Below are 23,364 nucleotides of genomic sequence, written 5' to 3'. Positions count from 1 at the left end.
TGACCACTGTAACGCTCGACCACGTCGTTGTTCAGTTTATTAATCGCTGACATCAATGTAAGCTCCGACCATAGCCACGTACAGCACGTGATCGCTACGAAGCTAGTGGTAGGGCTCGTGCACTTTTGACCCCATGTACTTACCTGATGCTTTTTTAATGCAGCAATTTGTCGATTTATGGGTTTACCTGCATTTATTTACCTATCACTCAAAATGCCACATAACTTACATTACAAAAAGTGTAAAAATTTCTTCCTCTGGCACTCAAACAAAAAAACACACACACTATAAAAAGCATGTGCACAGTGAATTACACTCACGCACCCTTGTAAAAGTAATGCCGCATGGAAACACGAGACGATCGATCATCGGGGGCGATATTATTTGTTTTGTTTTGCTTCTTTTGTGTGTGTGTTATTTTGTTTTGATGTTCTCCCTGTTTTCTTTCCACTAGCCCACACATCGCACAGAAAGCACAGGCCGCATGTCTTATGGGCAGAAATGCAAATTCTGTCCTCGAGCCTTGGCGCGACGCCCACTGCGTGCAGACCTGTGGCATGATCAGTCACCTGCAAGATTAGTCTAGCTTCAGGACACGGCACCGAGCGATCGGTGGGTCAAGGGCTTGGGTCACAAGAAAATGAGGAGATGGGGGGTGCACCTGCTTTGCAGCAGAAAGTCTCTAAGGGCATTACTGTCATTTGCAAAATCTTGCAAAAGGTTGTCTTGCATTCTCTTTTATCTTTTCATGAATGAGTATATTTATTGTTGATTTTTTTAAATAATGAGTATGTGTGAATACATACCCGTAAAAACGAAAATATAATTTTGCTTAATAGCTAGCAAACTTTACCCTCTTGATCTGGTAAGTCGAAATGACATGTAATGAGTGGGTTGCATATAAAGCTACAAAACATGGGCAGTCATTTTGTTTGTTTAATCTTGTCAACAGGATTATTGGTTCTTAAAAAAGGGAGAGTAACTTCGATATTTAAAATGTTTCAAATGAAGATTATTGATGAACGAGTCTTCCTGACCTCAAGAATCTTTCTCTCTCTCTTTGCCTACAATATCAAGATGGCTCAGCAAATACACGTTTATTCATGGGTAGGCTGGATAAACATGCTTTTCACTTTGTTGATTCTCATGCAGCGGATGAGAGGGGAGTGTCGGTGGGTGGGGTGTGGGTGTGATGGGTGTGCCGCCATTGAGACTCCCAACTGTCTGTGACGTCAGTCACTGTGTTTACCTGTCAGGTTGTTGCCCCTCTGCCTATACCGCCGTTTTGCGGGTACTGTCCTTGGCCCGGGGATACAGACATTCCAGATGTTGATATAAGCTGGACCTGTAACTTTTATGGATCGGAGATAAAATTTACTAAGATCCAAATGTGAGGTTGGTAGGAATCGAGGATAAAGCTAAGTCAAAGGTTGTGATGAACCAGTGCCTCCCTTCCTTCCAACCTGTCTTGAACTTTGTTAATGGCTTCGTAAACAGATGGAGCTCGTCTAGCACGAAGATGGACCAGAGGTAGACCAACCTCTGAGGCAACAGAGTGCCTCTATTGGATTAGAATGTGGTGGGGGACTAAGGGAGTTCACCGGCACTCGATGCCGTGAGCCCTATAAGACAAGGGGGCGTAACCTCGTCCCCTGTTAGCTAGATTTTCACCCTGATTACCTGCCCCAGTCGGGTGCTTGCCAAAACTTGAGGTAACTTGAGAACACACACACAATCCCAGCTCAAGATAGCACGTGCGGTCTCCAAATCCATCCATGAAGTACTGTCTTAAAGTCTGCGCTGTACTGTAGCACCTCGACACATTTAAAATAAGCAAACAATCAGAAGAAAGAAGGAAAGAAAAGAAAGGAAGGACAGAAGGAAAGGAAGGAAAGAAGGAAAGGAAGAATCACTGTAGTTGTTAAGAGGATCAACATCTTACAAATAGGATTGATGATGTACATGAATCGTCGGTAAATAATGAATATTGCCTGTAAAGGTAAAAGAAAAGTGAGAGAGAGAAAGACTGAGTGTGAGAGAGAGTTGCTGGCTTGTATATGTACATGTTAATTGCTGATATATATGTGTGTGTGCGCGTGCGAGTTTTTATATTACTAGTGCTGGGCGTTCCTCAATCTCCCAAATGCTCTCCCCCCAGTAAGCCCTCCGTCACTAATAGCCTCGCGCTGTTACACCTCAACACATTTCAGACTACCGTTGATCCCCAGGTCTTTTCTTAAATTCACACTTCTCTCACATTAAGCCCTTCGCACCACTCTTATCAGATTTTGCCAGCTTGATTAAACCCCTTGATTCCTTCTCTACCATGTTCTGCCATGCTCCGCTCAATCATCTCACGAGGATCACACCGAACTGCAAGACATATATTCTCCTTCTTTCTTTCTGTGTGTGTATGTTGGTCTTTCTAGGTTATGTCTCCTCCCAAACCTTTTCAGACTGTTAATTAATAACAGTTCTTCCGCTCTCACCTGTGTGTAGAGGTCTCAGCTAAAATGTGAATCTGAACTTCTGATGACCCAGGCTCATCGACAAGATTCTCTGCTTCTGGTTTTGAAGACACAATGATGGCATCTGCTGGCAACAAGTCAACTTCTGAAGTTCCCGAACAACCCCAGGTTGCTCTACAAGGCTTCTTATTTTTACAGAGATACCGTAGTCGCTATATTTTACTTTGTGAGGTTTCTAACCCCTCCTTCTCCCGAATGTTCCAGCTTTGGATGCCGACATGTTTGTGTCGTGACTAAGACTGCTACTAAATAAGGCCGATGGCCCTTCCAAACATTCAGAGAAATATCATTGTCTTGTAAATGTAGTGATCTGTAGCAAGGAACCTAAGGTTCATTGTGTCGCTGTGGTCTGATTAATTAAGATTGCATCACGGATGTATATGTCTGGACTGCTGGCTGTTTGCCGAGACCAACCCTTCGCCTCTCGCCAAGATGTATGCTGCCAGATCTCGGCGGAGCACTTAAGAGTTTAATATCTGTAACAGCGGTAAAATTTATGAAAGTCAGCAACCGACTAATTGACATTTTTATTTCTTTCTTTCCTTCTTTTTTTTTTCTTTTTTGGCAAAGGTTTTCTACCTCCACTTAGAGTCAGTAAACTGAAAACACAACACACAAACTTTTGTACCTCCGTCAACACGAGAATTCGCATAGTCTGGGCTTCTTGAGTTTGAATAGTTAAACAGAAAGTGAATATGGGGATTGACCTTGTTCTAAAAGTGAATTAAGGGGAAAATTCATCTGCAAACTTACATAGAGATATACGTCCATGATTGTATCAACACATAGAGCGTGTTAAAATTCGCTCCATCTGATGTACTGCGTGTGAGACAGGAATTTCTGTGGACTGTTGTTGTGTAACAGTCGAGCAAACTCACCAGTGGCCATACTTTGATAAAAGAATCGCGTTGATTAGAAACTTCTAACCAAAGAGAAGTATTTTATTGCAGCTCCCCTGGGTGTTGATAAGATGGCGAATGTCCAGACGCTCCCTTGTTTCTTACATCTGAACGTCTGGTAGGAGTAGGTCTTGCTACAAAGAAATATTTGAAAAAGTCAAATGTGAACAGTTTGCTGACGTTGACAGCCGCTGGGGGTAAAGGGGAGGGGTCACTCTAGCTAAAAGCAGTTGGTATGCTGTTTATAGATAAACGTTCACCAGGTTGTGTGTGTGCGTGCGTGCGTGTGTGTATATTTGTGTATGTGTGTGTGTTTGTGTGTGTGTGCGCTTGCTTGCTTGCTTGCAAGGGCATGTCCATAGCAGGTTACAGCTGTGTTAGACCATAAGTAAAGACATAAGAGCAGACAGCCAATGCCAGGATGTAAAATTGTTGGACAGCTGGGCGTTCACCGACAGGAAAGCTAGAAGACGTCCAGTTGCGATTTAAACCATAGATACGTGTGTGTAGGTCATTGACTGCTGCCTGCGATGGTTTTTTATGCTATTGAAGGGTGTGGTTGAAAGTAAGCTCGACCTTTGACCGTCACATTGCACCTTACTTAGCCAACTACTTCAGACATGACGCATGTATCAAACTACTTACAGGGTAACAGCCAGGTGTAAGAATGTAGACTTTTCAAATCAAATGTGTGAAGTGCTTCCTGCCAATTTACCATTCAGCCCGGATGTAACTGAAAAGGATATGATCACCAAATGAGAATTCAGGAAATCCCCTACTTGACCTGGTGAATCATATGACCTTTAACCCTAAAAAGTCTAAAACTCTAAATACAAGAGGGAAAAAAACAGAACGTGACTGCGTTAATGTCGTTTGAGTCGAAATGTGTTGCCTGTAAACCTTTAATGTATGGCAAAAAGTTTAAACTTTACGACAACAAAAAACTGTAAATTCAAACTTTCACTACAGCAATTGTGAACGGTAACTACACAGCAGAAAACTATAAACTCTTAAAACATCAGAGGGCAAAAATTGTAAACTGACAATAAAGGCCAAAAACTTTAAAAGCCAAAAACGACAAACATCGAACTACTAGAAAACTAGTATTATTATTATTGCTTTATATTGTTGACAACTGTTTATCTGTTGGGTTTTTTCCCCTTCGTGATGGTGTTTACGGAGGATAGATAAATGTTCGCGCGCTATAAACCTATGTTTTTGTAAAATAAATACTCAGTTTCTCGTGATAAACGCGAGGGTGTCAAAGTTCACGTGCGTTTAACGAGAGTGCTTGTGTGTTAACTCATGAATAACTCGAGTTACTAAAAATACGGACTTTTCTATTTATAATCAACTCGAGTTTACTCACTCTTAACGATAATTTGCGAGGAATTCAAACTTCGTGACAAGGTTTTATATATATATATCAAGCTTTGTATTTGCCTAAGGTGCGCCTTGTCGGTCAGTGAAACCAGAGGTCTGTCTATACAGGTGTCTAGTACCAGACACGTTGAGAGATTTTAACCTTTCAAATGTTGACCCCAGGGTCCGCCGAGAGCCATCACGAGCCCTGAGGTAGACGACCTCTCCTGGCCACTAGTAATTGTAATCATAAATTATTTTCCAAGTATATAATAATATGTTTACAATTCTATTGTCAATATCTGCATTACATTCAGTAAGGTGATATCGACTGCAAAAATTAGGACACGTTCACTACGATCTACATCACTACTCGAACATTGAGTTGTTTACACCTGAGGAAAACTTATTTTAAAGGATCAAACTTGTAGTTCTTTGCTTCATAGAAAAAAAATATCTACAGTGAGGAATGTTAAATCCACATTTATTTACAAGAAAACGAAAAGAAGGAAAAAAAAAACATTGATCAAGGTCTGGCCCTCTTTACAGACCCTCCTTCCTCTCGTCAGGTCTGTGGACCTCCCACACGAAGGGTCTTGTCTGTCGGGAGGCGACTGGGACAATCTTCTGTCAATAAAGTGGACGCGGAAGACGATCGTAAACACACCCGCCATGTTTAACCAGTCGATAAGAGTTAAGCCAGACAATAGCCTCTGCCTCAGGTCGCACTTTCAGATCCGGCCTGCCCTTTACAGAAGGACAAACACTTTTGTTGTGGTCGTCGAAGCTGTTGTCTAAAGCATTTACTTGTCCTGACAGTACCGACGGTCGTGATCACAAAAGGACTGATGGGAGGTTCATAGAGAGACCAGGACCACAAGAGCTTTTGATAAGAAGTGATCGAACGTTTAGGCTGAGCATCTTTGTTGCCAACAGCTTTTGGCGGAAATCAAGGAATCTCAAATAGCAGGCATGTTATTGTTTTCTGGTCTTTACCTTGCATCATGTGATAGCATGGGTAAGCGGGTAAGAGATTGGAAAGTGACTGGAAAGGCATTGCTGTAGAAATGTGCAAAGCACATGACATTCAAATATATTTGCATTGAGTGTTTCATCGCAATCACCAAAACAATCATATATGGTTACATGAGTTTCAGTGACTGTGTTGCAAAACAGTAAAACTCTCTCCCTTTTCATAGCAGCCACCTACCCACAATCAAATCCTTCAAAGGCACGAAGATGTCCGATGGGTCGTCTCAGACAGGAAGTGACATTAGACATTAAGGTATTATTTTTGTTGCCTACTTCAGACACGAACTTACCTCAGACAAGACTTCGCCAATTTTAGCTTGTCGTGGAATCAATTAACGGTTACTGACTCTTCATGTACTGAAAACCGGACATCCCCCTCCCCCTGCAAATACAGAGAACTGGAAACGGATATCCCTTAGCCTACGCGTGGTACCTGTAACACGGGTATGTTACCGTATGTATGTAAAACGATCGAAGAGGATACAAGGATGAAATATTTATTTACAGCGGGTGTTGCGTGTCTTCACATAACAACATTCACTGATACTAATGACACCATGTATCCCGAAGTTTTGCTTGAAATACATAACACACATCAGCAAACAGCGAGGTGCGAGAATTCTCACAGTCAATGATTATATAGTCATAATATTAATTACATTTCGAGGGGCGAGGGGACAGAGATTTCTATGAGGCTTCTCGTATGAAGCAAAAATCTTATTTATTGCTTTCGTTTTCTCTCTCTCTCTCTTCATCTTACGCATAATCTTATCGACCATCACCGCCAGCACCACAGCAACGACGTCACAACAAGATCAAAAGCAGCAAAACAGCAAATACTACACCAACAACCACCACAGACGAAGCAAGAGAAACCGGTCTCGAACTGTCGCGCCCAGGTCACGTGCAAAGAACGTGTCAGTCGCAGAGTTGGTGTATGAACGGGAGGGGGACGACGGGTGAGTGGAGGAAAGGCAAAAGGTACGACGGTGAGGAGGGGGTATCGGGGTGGGTGGGACTCCCCTCTCCCCAGAGGGCACGACACGGACCACATTCCACTCCGCCACTCCGCGTGCCGCGAGAGGCGCTCGCGACAAAAGGCGATTGGGAGGAAAGGGGAAAGCGGGGGGGAACTCGGCACACCCACCCATCCACTCACCCACCATGCCTCCCCAGCTCACCTTTGCATACTTCTAGGCAGCGGTGCAGGTGCGACTCAGTTTGTCTTCAGGGATCGCCGCGGCAGGTAGACCGTCTCCAGCGCGCAGGTTGCCGCGTGTGTGGCACTGAGTGTGCGCGCGCAGTGTCAGCAGTTGGGCTCAGTGACGTCGCTGGAGATTCTACCTGGACAATTTACCTGCGAGATTCACCAGTTTCTTTTAAATCTCAGGGAATGGCCAAACCGGCAAACTGTGGACTTCAATATTAAAAACAAAGTTGTAACAAATGAGAGAGAAGTGGAGTTTCGTCTCCCGAACACCAGAGCTCTCGTGACAAGAAGATATTCTACAGTCTGCTGTCCATGTCTCTTGGCAAGAATCTTTTGCCCAGTCTTCGCTCCACTCTTCTCGCGGGAGTCGGAAAAGGCGTGCAGCGTGCACGACAGAAGAATGAGCACGACAGAATTGCCGCCCATAGTCAACAAGGAGAAGCCTCGACCAAGCTCCAGATCCACCAGCAGGTCCTCCCTGCACCAGATGACTGCTGCCGTGAGGTCCAAGAACATCTACAACCGTCTGAAGGCTGGCGTTGCCGACCTCCCCCGCAACCACAGCGACCCCTCGCTGGTGGCCATGGAGCAAAGGGCAACGCGTAACCATAGCGACCCTTTGTCGAAGACGTCGCAGAGGACGATGTCCCGAAATCATAGCGACTCCTCGTTGAAGGGCTTTACAGCCGCGACCTCTCCGCGAGGTCGGAGTCAGGGCCCGCCCTCGGTCAGATCCCACGTGGGCCAGACATCTGCGCAGGGCAACGAGGTGGGTTCGCTTGGACCCCGCAAGCTCCACGCCAACCGAGCTCTGTCGTGGTGTTCTCCAGACACCAACACCAGCTCTACGCCCAGGCTCGAGACTCTCTTTGAGATGCGGGATGTCGCTAACAACAACGTATGCACCACTAACACCAACGACAACAACACCAGCGCCATTCTGAATCCCCACATCAAGACTAATAATAACAACAATGTGTCCTTACCGGCTACTCTGAGTAACTCTCTGTCCAACCACAAGATGTACAATAGTGACGCGCCGCCTTTACCCGAGAACGAGACCCACAAGGACTCTAAAGAGCTGCAGACTCAGTTGGCCGCTTCCGGTGTTCGGAAACGACTTCAGAGCGAGGGAAGCCCAGGTGAGGGGCAGTCTGTGAGGACAGTCCAGCAGTCCGGACGTCCTCGGCTGGGCAGCATGCGGCGCTCCATGTCCGACAACAAGCTGGTGGATCGCCACCAACAGCACCAGCACGTGCAGAACACCACGGCAACCGTTGGACGGCGCCAACCAGTTTCAGTGGCGCTGTCACGCGAGAAGACATTGGACTGGAAAGCCAGCCCCCAAGGGTCGAAAGAGCGCATGCGGAGATTCAACTCCGTTTCGGTTCTGAACGCCAGCTCCAGCAACGCACAGTCTCGCCAGGACTCGGTGTTCGCCGACGGTAACGACGTGGAGGACCGGTCAGGTGACTCCACCGAGGAGGAGGAGGAGAGAAAGCTGCGCATCACGCAGTGGCTGATCGGGGCCGAGGCCGCTGACGTACCACCGGAACCGGATATCGAGTACGCGGAAGACCCGCCGCAGACGGACACGGCCCTACACATAGTGCACCAAGAGGACTGACTTGGGGTCAATAGGGTCAAGGTCGGCCACACTTGCACAGGTAGGCTCTTTTTTAAAAAAAAGAAGAGGTTATATGGAGAGTAGACTTACAATTCAACCCACGGCAAATTCGACATTAAAACTGAACAAACGTGGACATCGTTAATTTTCTGTGTGGGCTTTAATGTTTAGAATTGAAGTCAGATTTTAAAACATTTATTCTTCCGCTGCTGTGTTGGTTCCTCGTCTCTCCCTGCTTCTAGAATGTAGATATATGTTTAGTCTTCAATTTCCTTTTCGATCCCTGCGTTTTTGGTTTTGCTTGTCTTTCGGTTCTTCACCATTGGAATCCGTAACAGAAATTATTTTCAGTTTTCTACTGTGAGTCACACATACTATCTATGTAACATATGTTTAAAAAGAGAAGTTTGTGTTGGTGTATGAGTCTGGCTACAGTTTATGCGGGTTCATAGACACATACATATACTGTATAAATGACTGTAGAGACTATTATTGATGATTTATTAGGCTGTCCACGGTTTGCCTGTACAAGCGCCGTGCATTTGGTGCTGGTGGCGGAGAGGGCATGTGAAAAGTTCACAGTGCTCAAGCTGTTGTTTGCTTGTCAGGTAACAGAACTGGGTGCACAATTCTGCACGCACTCGGCTGTGCCGGTGGCTCTGTGTGAAAGAATGAGAAGATATGGCCACCCGCTCCCCTCTTTACTTGCTGTCGGTATGTGCGGGTGTGCTTGCGTGTATGTGCATGTGCGCGCTCGTATATGCGGATTGTTTTTGTGTCTGGACGCTTGTTTGTGTGTGTTGGTGAGTGAATATGTGTTGCACGCGCGTGTATGTATTGTGTGTGTGTTCTGGGGAGGAGGTGGGCTGGTGGAAGTTTTGGGAGCGCAATCCCCCCTCTTCCTCTCTCTACCTCACCCCCTACACACACCTTTCTCTTCTGTTCTGTTCACACGTTCTGAGGTCAGGACTATCTTTAGACAATGACGTTATCTGAATTCCACCAGCAAGTTCCACTGCCCTCAGACAGAAGTTTAAAAACGACTCACATGCCTGAACTACTTGCTTGCAAAAACTCCTAGTTGAAAATCACCGGTGATTGTTTCAGAAACGGTGTAGCTAACAATGTTGCTGTAGAGATGATTAGTAAGGCTTTTAAAGATATGTAACAAGCCTACAGTTATAGTCCACAATGTTATGTTATGTATGGTTATGTATGTTATGGTTATGTATGTTTGTTTTCCATAAAAATAATTTTGAAGGTCAGTGTCACCTCGGACGTGTGTAGGTGGACTGCTGTCTGCCGAGACCAACGCTTAGCCTCTTGCCGAGTTCTCCGCTGTTAGTCTCGGCGAGCCTAAACAAAGTCTGTGAATAAACCGGAAGCTTTTTACACACCTGCCTCGTTTTAGTAGTTAACTGGAGAAATCGTCTACATTCCAGTCATACAAGTTCGTGGTTTTATGACTGGCTCCGTGCAGTCTTCCAGTTCTCCCACCCACTCACATCGTAGAATTTTAAACATTTCACGCGGGTTTTCATAGGTGGATGCTCCTCTGTATTCATCGACAACATACTGTATTAATGTTTTCATGCCCGATGTCTTTTCTGAGACTGTTGAGTATTTCTAGAGTTATTTACTTTATGTTTATGAATTTATCTACTTATTGTACGGCAAAGTTCTCTTCTGTGAGTCTATATCATAGATATCTTCACATTGCAGCCTGCGTCCTTAGTCTCTGTGTTATGTATCTATATTATATATTCTCTATCGTGTGTCTGTATGTTGAGTATTTCTATAATACACTAATGTGTGTATCGTGAGTATGTATGTTGAGTATATAATACAGTTTATATCGAGAGTCTGTAGAGTATATCTGTACTGGAGTGTGTATGTTCAGTATCTATATAATACACAAATATGTACAGTGAGTCTCTTTTAAATATCTCCACACTTAAGTTTGTATTGTATGTATGCAACTTCTGCTTTTATTTTTTCAACAAAGTTGTCCATCTTACCGATCAACGTGTTGAGGCCATGAGGAGATAAACATTGTGAAGTAGGATGAAGGTAGCAAACCTTTTAGTAAAAACTCAGACATTGGACTGTTGGCAGTGCTTGGAGTTATTCTAGTCTATTACATAACATTGGTCAGTCAGCTGTCGACAACGAGGATTTGACCACGGTATACATCCCATCATATGTTGTGTTTGTATGACCTTATGTGTTTATCTGACCGTACTACGTGCTTGCATATTAACCTGAGTCTAAACATCTGGCTACGAGGTTTATGAATATAATATATTTTGTTATATATATATAATGTTTTCAGGGTTAAGTTTCTGTGTCTGACACGAAATTTAGCCATCGTTTTGGGTGGGTTTTTTTTCATGTTTCCGATACTTTTCATATTTTATAATGTATTGTTTTTCGCAGAAACATATTTTTTTAAAGACTGTCTCAACGCCGGATTTAGCGAAAGCTAATTATGATAATAGATAGCAATGTACTCTGTCAAACCGCCTCTGTATATAACATGCGTGTCGCTGTTGCTTTATTCCTCCTTAGTGGCTTAAACTGACATACGTGGTGACCGTTAGTCTCGTGTCTGCAGGGACTAGCAGATGAGGTCAACGCCCGCGACCTCTGATCATGTGTTGGTCAGTTGACTGAAAGGTGTTTGTTGTGGTGTGGTAGGAGTGTACTTTGTCCCTCGGTCTCTTGTCTGTAGGTTTATTGAATCGCTTTCTTATCACTCGCAGTGTTTCCGCACAATGTCAGACTCACAGACTCCATTATGTTTGACTGTTAAACAGGTTGACACTGAGGGCGTGAGTCAAACCTCCACAACTGCCTCCACAAGTCTCCACTAAGCTCCACATTGTCAGCCAGGTGAGACAGTGTGACAAATAGCGGCTTAGTGTCTGGTGTGATAGACAAGAGAGAGGTATGACGAAACTCAGCCAGCGAGAAATGTGACGCAACTTCAGCCAGCGAGAAATGTGACGTAAGAGCAGCCAGCGAGAAATGTGACGCAACTTCAGCCAGCGAGAAATGTGACGCAAGCTTGGTGACGTCAACGTCAGGCTGATCTCACACAGAAGTCCAGCAGCAATGACGGAGACGCAGTTGCCGTTGACGACCTGTGGATGTTGATGACCAAACTCGCTCTAGTCCTGTGAGCTTTGATGACAGGCTTGTGTCCCGGATGTCAAGAATATCAGGGTGGATACGGAACTGGTAATGTGGGTGAAAGTACCTTCTTAACGGGTGAGTTATCGGCCTTATTTTGTAGAACTTTTCCCTTGAGGGCGGAGTTGCCAGTGAGGCCTCATCTTGCTGCTCACAGAGTTCTGACTCAGGTGAGAGGTGAGTTGTAACTTGGCAGTCGCCTCAGATGTCACGTGGTCTCCCGTGCCGCAGACACCAGTTGGTTCCTGAACTTAAAGGTTGTCACCAAGGACAGTTTAGTTTTCGTTTGTCTTGTTGTTGTTGTTTGCACGAGACATCTTAGTCTCATCCCACGTGTGCTCTTCATCTTCTCTGTCTACTGGATGGACTCTACCTGTGAGTGAGGAGATGCGTTAGTTTAGCCGCCATTCTTGCAAGGTTGACACAGGTTGCGAGTTCTCGATGAAAGTGCAAACAGTACAGTAAAAACAGTCGGGAACCCCTGTGTATGTTGACCTATGGATCTTACTCATTCCAAAGATGCCGCACAACGACAATTTGAAAATGAGAGGAGGGACACGAGAATTTAAGGTTTTGGGGGTCGGGATCAAGTTTGTGATCGCTAATGACATCGTGCCAAAGGTGTGAGAGAGAGAGAAATAGAGAGATGATTGGGTGAGGAAGCGTGCACGTATGTATGTGCGTGTTTGCATGTTTGTGTGTTTGCGAGAAAGTGTATCTGTGTGTTTGTGTTGTGACAGGCTCACTAACTGTCTGTGCTGTGGTAACTACTGATGTAAGCAGGGTGAGATCCTATCATGCCTTACTTCCCTGTGTCATTTCTTGTACTAGTCTTTCGCACAGACCTCCATTGTTATCGTCCCGATGATGTATTATGACAATTTGTGTCACTGGCACAACAATTTGTATAATTTATTAATAAATTATTAACGTTGATTGCTAATACATATTCAATGTTCTGACTTCCTGCTTGAATCTCTCACAAACTCAGTTTCCACTGGTTGGTCCTTATGCAGATATTCTTGCCAATCCAAATATTTAAAAGACAACCGTTTCAACAAGCATAATTTTATAATAGAAATGGAGATTTTTTTCTATACACATGAAGGAATAATTTTCTTTGTTTTGAAAGGAGAGAAAGTGATAATCAGTAGGGCGTCGCTAATAACTCAGCTTTCCTTAACTTTGATTGTAGAACGGTCGCAAAGAAAAGGGAAAATAATCCGCGACTTTGCAGGCCATGGAGACGATGACGTAAGAGCCAGCACGAGCGACTATTCGGAAGTCCGCAGTCCACCCGCCCACCTCTCAAGCCCGGGTGGGATCAATAAAGCTCGGAAGGTAACCGCCAAAGATAGGGCTAGGGCTAGGCTGAGCATAGGAGGAGTAGCCGGGGTGCACCTCCCCACCCCACCCCACCACCAACCCCTTCACCTTGTGTCAAAGCTTGGGACACGAGGACGGAAAGGGAGGTAAATCACGATCGGGCACATGCACCCGTCGTGGTGACCTGTGCATGTGTGTTCTGTCTTGATATGCGCGCGCACAGGTCGACGACGTCATCGAGTGCAGTGGTAACGGGGTGTAGAGTCTGGGTGGGAGGTGGTGAGGAGGGAAGGGGAGGAGGTAGAGAAGAAGTGAGAGAAAAAGAGAAAGGTGTATACAGGGACATCACTCAGTTTTCTGCTATTATACGTCTTGGAAGACGAGATCTTCATGGCCACCAGCTCGATCCACCGGGTACATAAGGATTTCTATATGTCCAACTATTTTTTGTCTTGTCACTCTCTCTCTCTCTCTTTTTTTTTTTCTCCTATAGACGCAATAATGTTCTTTGATAGTTTGCATACGTTTAAGATTGTAACACGTTTCAGCCAGTTCACTAATTCAGCCATCTTGGTAGTCAACCAGAGAGTCAGCCATTTGCAACTGCGAGAAAGACAACCCCGCCTTTCCACGGTTCTAAATGTTCTGAAGGTGTGAAGTCTCCAAATGCCGACCTGTGATCGAGTTCTCGCCTGTCCCAAGGCAAGGAGAGATTTTTACCTCTCACGAGGACCGAAGAACAAAGGTGTGTTGTCCTCATCAAGACCCGAGGACTGGAAGGGTTCACCTGAACGTCCTTGACAGGTGTTGTCGGGGTCGGTGTTCTGGGGACTTGGGTGGCTTGCATAACGACGGTTCCAAAAGTGCATTCCCTTGTCAGACTGGTGCCTGGTCTCCAGTTTCACGGGGCCCGTGCCGGCGTCGCTAAGGTCGACGAGAAGCCGATAACCTTTTGCCCTCACCAGCTTTAGTCGACATCGATCTACCCGGTGTATACAGGTAATCACGAGCGATGAACAGCTGCTTGATAAAGAGCCCAGTGTCTGGGTGGCGTGGACCACCATCAAGCTGCCCACAGGGTCAGCGGCAGAAGTTAAAGGTCCAGTGGGGTGGACTTTAGTTTTACTAATAATGGAAAAAATAACAAAGTGTTGATTGATAGATGAGTGTGTAAAAAACATCAAACAGCGCTAAACCAAAACAGAAACAAATACGAAAGAAAAAAGGGAAAAAAACTCAAAAGAACAACCGAAAATCGCTTCATTTTTAAACCCAGTAAAAAATCTTGATAATAAATTAATTCTGACCAAAATGAGATTGTTATGAAGAGTTTAGTCATTTGTCCACTAGAGTTTTAGTAGGAAAGAGCTTCCACCTTGCGACGATTTCGCACTATGGGGGAAGAGGGAGGGGGTAGGAAACCGGAGTACCTGGAGAAACCCCTGACACCCAACCCTGCGAACAGGTGTCACACTCAGAGTGTCCCTAGACGAGATGTGAACCCTGAGCCGCTCACTACAGTGGTGACAAACGAGTGTTTTAACGACAACACTACCGGGTGCCCTTCTTCATTTAGGTCCTCTTGACCTGAGGTTGTATATGCCGGCAATTACAACAACTGCAAATGGAATTAGTGTCAAAAGGCTTATATGTGGATATATAATAAACGTTATGTGCATACAACTTTTTATATATAATTTATCTCTAGTAGGATAAATTATTCTCAGAGTATTTAATGTTTTTACAAGTTTGTTGTGACAAGTGATGCGTGTATTTTTCAACCCCTTTCCCACCTCATATAAGCGGATGTTGTTAACGAGAAGAAATACCGCTAGCTGTTAATGATTCTTCTAATTCCAAGGATGTCTCCATGGTTCCGTTGTGTACTGAGCTTCTCACCACTGCGGTGCCTACCCGGACCAACAGGTAAGCGTTAATAATGGCGTCAAATCATCTCTGCGCCCACCCGGATGGCACCTACCTCCCAAGGCATGCACCGTATGGTGCCCACCGTTTTACATATCTACTTATCAAAGCAGCTAATTACTTAAGACGAGAGACTGAAATAGAAAGATGGGATGTTTGTAGGGGTGAATATCGAGAACTGGGTGGGGTAGTCACCCAACTCACAAAGTCCATTGAAATGTCTAGTGGAGCGTAGTTTCTCTCTGATGACTGGTCAACATTAGTCAAGATACTATTTCCACAGCTCTCAATAAAAATCAGATAGGATACTATTTCTTCAACTCTGGGTAAATATTTCTCGAGATAAGTATCCATGGATACGTTTGTGGATCCAAGGCTTCGACCAGTGTCAGAGGTGGGACCGAGGTGGTCAGACGGGTTAGGGTTAGGGTTAGGTATGTCTACACACACAGAGACAAACAAACACACACAGACTTACTTTTGAAGGCAATCATGGACACTCCCGTGTGACTAAAGAGCAAATCACTCACTTAAAGGCAACATAGAAACTTTCATTTATCTCATACAATATTTATGTATTAATATATGTAACTAACCTAACCGAGATACCATAAACAATGTATCAAGAAAAAATAATGGTATTGAGCCGGATACACAGCAGTACACAACACGACAGACCAACGGACACTTAATTTCTCTCAGCAGGACAGAAATCATTTTGGTATCTGTCTCCATTAAACTACTGACTACTACCTTTGACCTTTCTTTTCTTATTCCCACCAAACACCTCTCCTCTACCCTCACCTACCCACGGTTTAGGTCTATCATTTACACAATTATCTAGCAGATTTTTTCCAGTCTGATTCTTCTAAGTACAGCCGACCTCAGGTAACTGATTGCCAAACCCGTTAACCGTAAATCTTGTGTGAAGCTTGCTAAGTGCTAAACACACGTGTGTGTAACGGTCCTCTGAGTTTGAATATTGTTTGTGTTGTGACTGGTGGTGTTGGTGACATCAGGGCATCTGCACCGTGTCTGGGCATGATGGGGACAGCTGATGACTGTCAGGGTGTGGGACACGAGAGGCTGACACCGCCAATCGTTTCCAATCTGACAAAAGTTGTCCGGAGCTCGGCAGGACGAGAGCTCTCCAGTGCCGGCGGTCCTAAGTCGTGATGCGATTTCCACAGGGGTCAGATGGGGTCAAGCGGCTGTGATTGTCGGTTCTAATGTGATTTGATAGCTTCCTGATCTCTGGTCTGCGGCTTATAAGTACGTGTGTGTGAGAGAGAGAGAGTGACAACGAGAGAAAGACATGACAACATTGTGTGTGTGAGAGAGAGAAAGAGTGTGTTAGAGAGAGAGATTGCAGAACCATTTATGTACGCCTCTTCTTGTGCATGTGTAAGGCGTGTGCATGTGTGTGTGTTTGTCCATTGGACTTGAGTGATGAGTCATCGAACACACATCAAACTACCTTCTCTCTTGCCTCTCATTGCCGCTTTCTCTTAATTTACTTTCATTTTAATGTCGCATCTGTCCGCATGTCTTTCAACCCTCAACCATTTCATTACCGTGTTTCCGAACATCAAACTTCGTTCTATCTTGTGCAACAAAACATTTCTTTTTCAATTTTGTGTCTGACTCAGGGTCTTGGAAGCTCAGGTCAAGTGTGTGGTTTTTTTCAATCAAACCACTTCCGTACTTATGGTGTGGGACAGACAGGAAGTGAGGTTTCTAAAACTGTAAACAAAAGCAATCTTGGGGACAGAGGGCTTGTCCTTAGTTTCCCCTAGCAACACGGTCGTTCACCATAGACCCCACCCCCCCCCCCAAACCTGCTGTCGCCGCTGGTAGACACAATGGAGTGTTCTGTGACCTTTGTTGACCCTACCTGTGACGTCACTGCAGCCTCGTTGTAAACACATTGTAGCAGGTGAATATTGATGCCTCATCAGGCCCAGTAGAACGTTGGTTCTAATCATTCGAGAAAGGAAAAAGAAGGAGGAATAATGAAGATCGCTAGGTTGAAATTCCACGACCCACGCATGAAAGTTTGTGAACAAGTTTAACATCGTTGATTGCCAGTCCACACAGTTCCACGACGCTACGTGTCGTGACCACGTCACACTGAGACCACTGAGACAGAGTGGATGCACATGACACCTACACAGTTCGCCAGGTTAGGGCAACACGCTGCCTTGCTAAAAACAATGACCTGTCTTCGTCAGTGTAGAAACATGAGGAAGGTTGTTTAGTTTTGCAGGCGCCACATGCACAGAATAGAATTTAAAGGCCAAATAAAGGTTTGTAGTTATTGCTCTTCTACCACTACTACTGTTACTACTATTTGTTCGGCTACTACTACTACTTCTGCTATGAACCTCATTTCTTCTTTTTTGTTTTTGTGTTATTTTCTTTCTTTCTTCTCGTCCTCCCTATCGTTTTGTTGTTGTCAGCCTTGGATTCCTGACAAATACACGAAAGACAGTGTAGGCCAAGAACAGCAATTAAGACATCCGAGGCTCTCTAAAGACTCCGCTGTCCGTGGTAATAGAAGACTCCGGAGGACTGTAGCACCCGGATGTAGCAGTGTTAATACCAACACTAGAGACACATAGAACGATGCTGGAGCAGTTAGTCACGGAACCTTTGCCGTGTTCATTCAAGCGTGAACACCGGCCTCCCAGGGCTCGGCGTTGCTTCAGTCATCGACGAAACCTTCTGAAACAAAGGAGCGCAAGGTCCCAGCAATTCAAAGCCTGGCCGAGCTCGCCTTTCTTCCTGTCGAGACTCGACAGATCAGGCTTTTAAACAACCCTGTGTACTACTTGTTCACCTTCCTAGCCAATCAGCCATGCCATTCAACCAGCTAGCTATGCCTTCTTGAAAAAATATAATAATTATTATTATAACGGTGGCCCCTGGAGAATCCCGCGGTGCTCAGACATTACCTCTCAGACTGTCTTTATGACTGTCGAGCGCACTGCACTTTGTTGTTGCTAACTATCCATTCATGTCGAGTGTGTTTGACCAGGTGGTTAAGGTGTGGCCAGGTGAGGCAGGTAGCCAAGAACTTGTAAATAATTGTAGGAGTAGCGGCAGGGCACAGACGCTTCACACAAAGTGAAAAACGGAGAAGGTGAGGAATGAGGTCGAGTCGACTCCAGTCTACACGGTGTGGGCGAGACCGTTGGGGGACGAGATGATGGGAGAAAGGGAGTGAGAAAACGTTGACTTCCACAGGTGTCTTCTATTTTTGGGCCAGCTACCCGGGAAAGAATTATGTATGACATGTGTTTATCAATGGAAGCGGATATCTGAGTGGTTAGAGCGTTGGTGTATGAACTCCGACTAACCCTGTGATACCCGTGGGGTTGAACAAACTCACACCCCTTCCCCCCCCCCACACACACACTTCAAATGTTGTCGGGAATGGGGACCTGGCTCTATAGAGGGTTGGGGAGAGAGAGGACATGGACCCCACCCTAACCTTGATCTGGCCCCGAGAGAAGTGAAGTCTCTAACACCTCACTCCACAAACACCTGAAAAGGTTAGGGGACGACCTTTGCCCTTCATTGTAACCAAATTTGTTCAAAACAACAAAAGGTGCTACAGCATGCTAACATTGTCACGAACTACCGACCTCATGGTTTCCTCATTTGTAGATCATTTTTAAACAGAGGAGGTATAGAGGACATCGGGTATAGGACCAGTTCAGGGTGGCAGCGGTTACCGTTTGTTTCCACGCAGTGTGTAAGCACCACTCACTCGTCACGACCAGTCATTCAGTCGACAAAGACCTGTGTATACCCTACCTTCGCTCTTTCTTCCTAAAACTGTCTACTGTTCGAGGTTCGACTCACTTAAATCGGCTCGTTTGTAGCCGAGAGAGAGATAGAGAGAGTAAGAGGAAGAAAGAAAAAAGAGTTGGAATAAAAGGTTTGGTGTTTATTGCCAGTAGCTGCCAGTCGGTGTGAAAATCAGTGTCAAGGATGAATTGGTCTTTAAACTTATTCACTCCAGACATTATTTCCACCTTTGGCTGCACAGGTATGGCTGTCTGGTCAAAGGACTTCCACAAGACAATAAACAACAAAATTCCGCTTTGATCAGCGCTTGGCAGCTACACAAACCTTGGTGAGGACAAATGGCGGGTGGAAACTGATTACAACAAAGCGGGGTGTATGGGGGAAGTGATACACAGTTAACATAGATACCTTGAACCACATAAGGTTCACCCTCACTGAATAAAACCAGAGATCACTAGCTGCAGTTAGCTCCGTGTGCACCTTGAATCATCAAACAAACAAACATCAGTCTACTTGGATTTGAACCACCACTAATCGTGAAGTACTTCAAGTACCATGTCTCGCTTGTTTGATCACTCTCACTCATAAATACTAATGTCAACAGTTAATTTAAGTCTCTAAAGTCTAACGGGTCCGTTGTGGTCTGAGCATCCAGTGAAGAATAATTTAAATAGTCACACTTCTTCGGAATCCCTGACGCTTGGACACACTGACATACACACAGTCAGCTGCACAATAAAACTACTAGTCAAGCAGATATTCATACAATGTTGATGATGAAACTCAGGTCCCAGGGTCACAGAAGTGGTTGTCGGTGAGCAAGATTCACGAGACAAGTAGGTTAAGCTCAGCAAGGTGGCCACAGACTCCAAACAAGTTCTCACGGGGAGACAGGCCTCATGGTGACAATGATACCCAGGTTAAAATAAACTAGAGAAGGGGTTGATCCATGACAATCACTTACAAAAATGCTTGGCGTGTAGGTTGAGAAATATAGTTCATCTCAAAGTTGTGTCCACGTGCGAGCCTTTCGCTCACAAAAACTGTCAAATACCGCAACTTTGAGATGAGGATGACAAAGATCACGTGGTTTTTTAGCCATTGATTGAATTCAACCTGTAGAAGGACATTTTCCTTTTAAAAAATGATTTTCTAGCACTTTCTGCTCTAAACGTCTATTTAACTTTAAAATGTTATGGTCCACATTAGATTCTGTATTATTCAGGTACACGCTTCAAACGGATGCCCTGACCCCCGCGCCCTTGTCATACGTGACTTCCACTACGTCCATCAAATCCAAGGAAAAATTTGAATTCACTCATTTCTGAAAATTTCTTTTAAAGACCAGATGTGGTAGGAAGTGTGTCCTAGTCAGATCATCCCTGTTGGCATCCACACAGGGTACTGAACCTTCCTGTGGCCTTGCGCCTGATGGTCGCCATTAAGACTTCCTCGTTGGGTTTACGGTTATCAGCGGAAACCATCTGTGACACAAAGCCTGCACATCTGTGACACAGAGCCTGCACATCTGTGAAACAGAGCCTGCACATCTGTGACACAAAGCCAGCGAAATTCCCACAGGAACATGGCGATGACACTTCTCTGTTCCTGCTTCACACTAGAAAGACAATGCAAGTGCGATACTCTGGGCTTGACCCACGCGCCCTCCATCATCTGATACAGTTCCGCTTTGCAAGTGCACTTCATTGCACGGACTTGTTGTCAAGATGGCAGCACCACACAGTACTCCACTGACGTCACATGGTGCTGGTGCAAACCATTGATGATATACGACTTTAGGTTTGATCCCACAGCGCCACCTGTCTACACCTCACCCACAGTTTGGTGAGTGAGTACAAACAGGAGCGAGTGAAGTATGGTAAACAATGAAGTGTTGGTAATGCCGACAAACAAGAATAATTCAGTATTCAAGTAAATAAATAAATAATGTCGACCTCATTTATGTTCATTTCTGTTTCCTTCTTTATGTCGGATGCTTTGTTGGATAATGGGTTGTGGTATGAAAGTTTCTGTATTGTGCTTGTGAGGGGATCTACAGGAGTGAGTGATCCAGTGTAAAAAGGTCGTCAAAGTTTCCAACGTTTATAGAAACAGTTGATCCTAGCGAGAAAAGCCAAATATTTTATGTTGCGCAAATTTCCTTAACCCTCATACATAAATCCACCGTTTACGGGTCTCTTTCGTCTAGAAATCACAATAAGAATAAAAAACAGGGAGGGAAAATCTATATACGATAGAGACAATCGAACTGACACCACTATAAGCACTACTCTCCCAGCAAAATTATACAAAAATACTAATTTACTTTTGGACTTGCTACAATAAATAAATGTGACAAAGTTTTATTTATTTAATTGTTTGTTGATTCATTTCTTACCCCAAACATGTGATTGCAATGTACAGACCTTCCCTTGAAGCAGTACAGACTGGTACACTAACGTCACGTGATGCTAAAATACTTCTGTAGTGTCACGTGACGATAAAATATTTTTCTTCATATATTTTGTCTGTGTCTATGAGAAAATCAATTTAATGTCGACATTCAACATCTTTAATTAAATAGTCTGACAGTTAATAGATGTCAAATGTTTTAACACAAAACCATCTCCTTTCATGAATGACGAGTGAGAGAAGCACGAAGACATCTTTGTCATTCTTTTGAACATCAAGTTCCGCATCAACCAGTGCACGTGCTGTTATCGAAGTTATCGAAACCTCGCGCGTGTTGACAGCAACACCAAGACAATAAATGGCGACTGTGGTATATCATGTGTTTGTAGGTCTGTCGTCCTGATCTGGAATTATGCCAGCAAAGGCAGCTCGGCACAGCCTCCTGAACTTGCCACTGCACCAGCTGTAGACGATGGAGCTGAGGGAGATGCTGATGAAGTAGGACCTCAGAAACAGCTCGTACACGATTCTCGCGGATGGCGACATGCTCTCCTCCGAGATGAGACCAACAGCGCGCAAACCGAAGATCAGAAGGAATGGAGGTAGCTGATGGTGGACACGAGGATCAAGATGACAAGTGTTCGAACTGTCCTGGACACCAGCAGGCTGGACCGTCTCCGGCGTCCATTGCCCTCACTGGTGAAGGTGGGGTCGGTGGTGGTGCTACATCGACAATTCAAGATAAAGCACAGGAAGACCCGACAGAATGGTTGGCACCAGGACGGGCAAGACCTCCGCAAGTGGGGTCTCGGGTGTTCATCTCCATCGTCTTCATCGTCTGAAATAAAGTCCTCGCTGTTTTGCAAGCTTGCACATTCGGATGCCTTACTCGAGGATGCAGGTACACTCAAGAGAAGCGAGTTATGGGCTCGCAATGATAACTGGGTGAGCCACAGATCACACGTGTCATGGTGTCTTGTTTTTGGTGGTCACGTGACAGCCCTGCTTCCTCGCCAGGCTTCGGCGCACGTGCGTCAAGCAGGATCGACGGGAAGACTTCCTTGATGCCGTCACTGGAACAGGTCATACCAATGGTGTCTGACTTTTCGTTTACAAAGCTAGTTTCCTGCGTGCAAGTGTCACGTGATATACAAAGGCGAGCAGGCACTGGAGAAGATTCATTTGATATCCTCGACGTACCCTCCACAGGATCCACGAACAGCGTGGACAGCGTGACGTGGAATCCACCCCGACGCTCGATGGGGGAGATAACGCAGGTGCCATTTTCACGGGCGCGCAGCACCAACTTCCGGCTTGAGCGCTTCCTGCGCCGCAGCACGTGACGAGAGATTTGCGCGTAGGACACCGTGACGACTACCACACCACAGATGTAAGCCGTAGCCATGACAACGTTGTTCATCAGCACGAAAGTCGAGCCCACGAAAGCGTCCTCCACCCCGCACGTGTAAACGGAGACATTCGGCATCAAGACGCTCGTCGATGTTCTCTTTATTGCCGTCATCGTTATCGTGTGCCTCCCCGACAAGACCACAAGAGGAGTGCTCAATGAAACGGCCACGATCACGCAGACGACGACGGCGACTCGCGCATCTTTGATCGTCCAGAGCCTCCGTGACTTGCAGCACACGGTGTTGTAGCGGTACACGGCCACCGCCACCAGCAAGAACGCCGAGGAGAACGTCAGCGCGCCCTTTAACCCCCTGAAGGCGCGGCACGACCAGGCGCTGTGGAGGGTGTACTTCATGCACATCTCCACTATTTCCTCCGGACAGCAGACGACACTCGCCACCAGACCCACGGCGCTCAACGACAAGTTGAGAGAGCGAATGGCGCTGGGTGGAAAATGTTTGTAGTGCATCAGGGAAGCCAGGGCGTTGCCCGCCAGTCCCAGGATCATCACAAGGCCGACGAAAACGACGGCGGGAAGGACGAGGAGGGTGTGCTGCTTGATGAGATCGTCAAGTGCATTGTCTATGTCGCCTCTTGAGTAAAGTTCTCCGACGGAGGACACTGCAA

At 45.4% G+C, this 23,364-nt stretch overlaps 1 protein-coding gene and 1 long non-coding RNA gene across 2 annotated transcripts; one reads left to right on the top strand and one right to left on the bottom strand.

The window, feature by feature from the left end:
* Nucleotides 1-3,165: 3,165 nt before the first annotated feature.
* LOC112563118 lies at nucleotides 3,166-7,051 on the bottom strand. The gene is made up of 3 exons (XR_003098964.1): nucleotides 7,003-7,051; nucleotides 4,073-4,160; nucleotides 3,166-3,561 (listed from the first exon to the last, which is right to left on the bottom strand). It is a non-coding gene; the product is annotated as an uncharacterized LOC112563118 (long non-coding RNA).
* Nucleotides 7,037-12,797, top strand: LOC112563117 (probable serine/threonine-protein kinase MARK-A). Its single transcript, XM_025236869.1, has 2 exons — nucleotides 7,037-8,698; nucleotides 11,475-12,797. The coding sequence occupies exon 1, from the start codon at nucleotides 7,432-7,434 to the stop codon at nucleotides 8,656-8,658; it is 1,227 nt and encodes a 408-aa protein (XP_025092654.1). The 5' UTR covers nucleotides 7,037-7,431; the 3' UTR covers nucleotides 8,659-8,698; nucleotides 11,475-12,797.
* Nucleotides 12,798-23,364: the final 10,567 nt, after the last annotated feature.

The sequence above is a fragment of the Pomacea canaliculata genome, linkage group LG4 (genome assembly GCF_003073045.1).
Source record: "Pomacea canaliculata isolate SZHN2017 linkage group LG4, ASM307304v1, whole genome shotgun sequence".
Classification (NCBI taxonomy): Eukaryota; Metazoa; Mollusca; class Gastropoda; order Architaenioglossa; family Ampullariidae; genus Pomacea; species Pomacea canaliculata.
The sequence above is the reverse complement of the archived record's forward strand: the minus strand, read 5'-3'. Positions and strand labels throughout refer to the sequence as shown.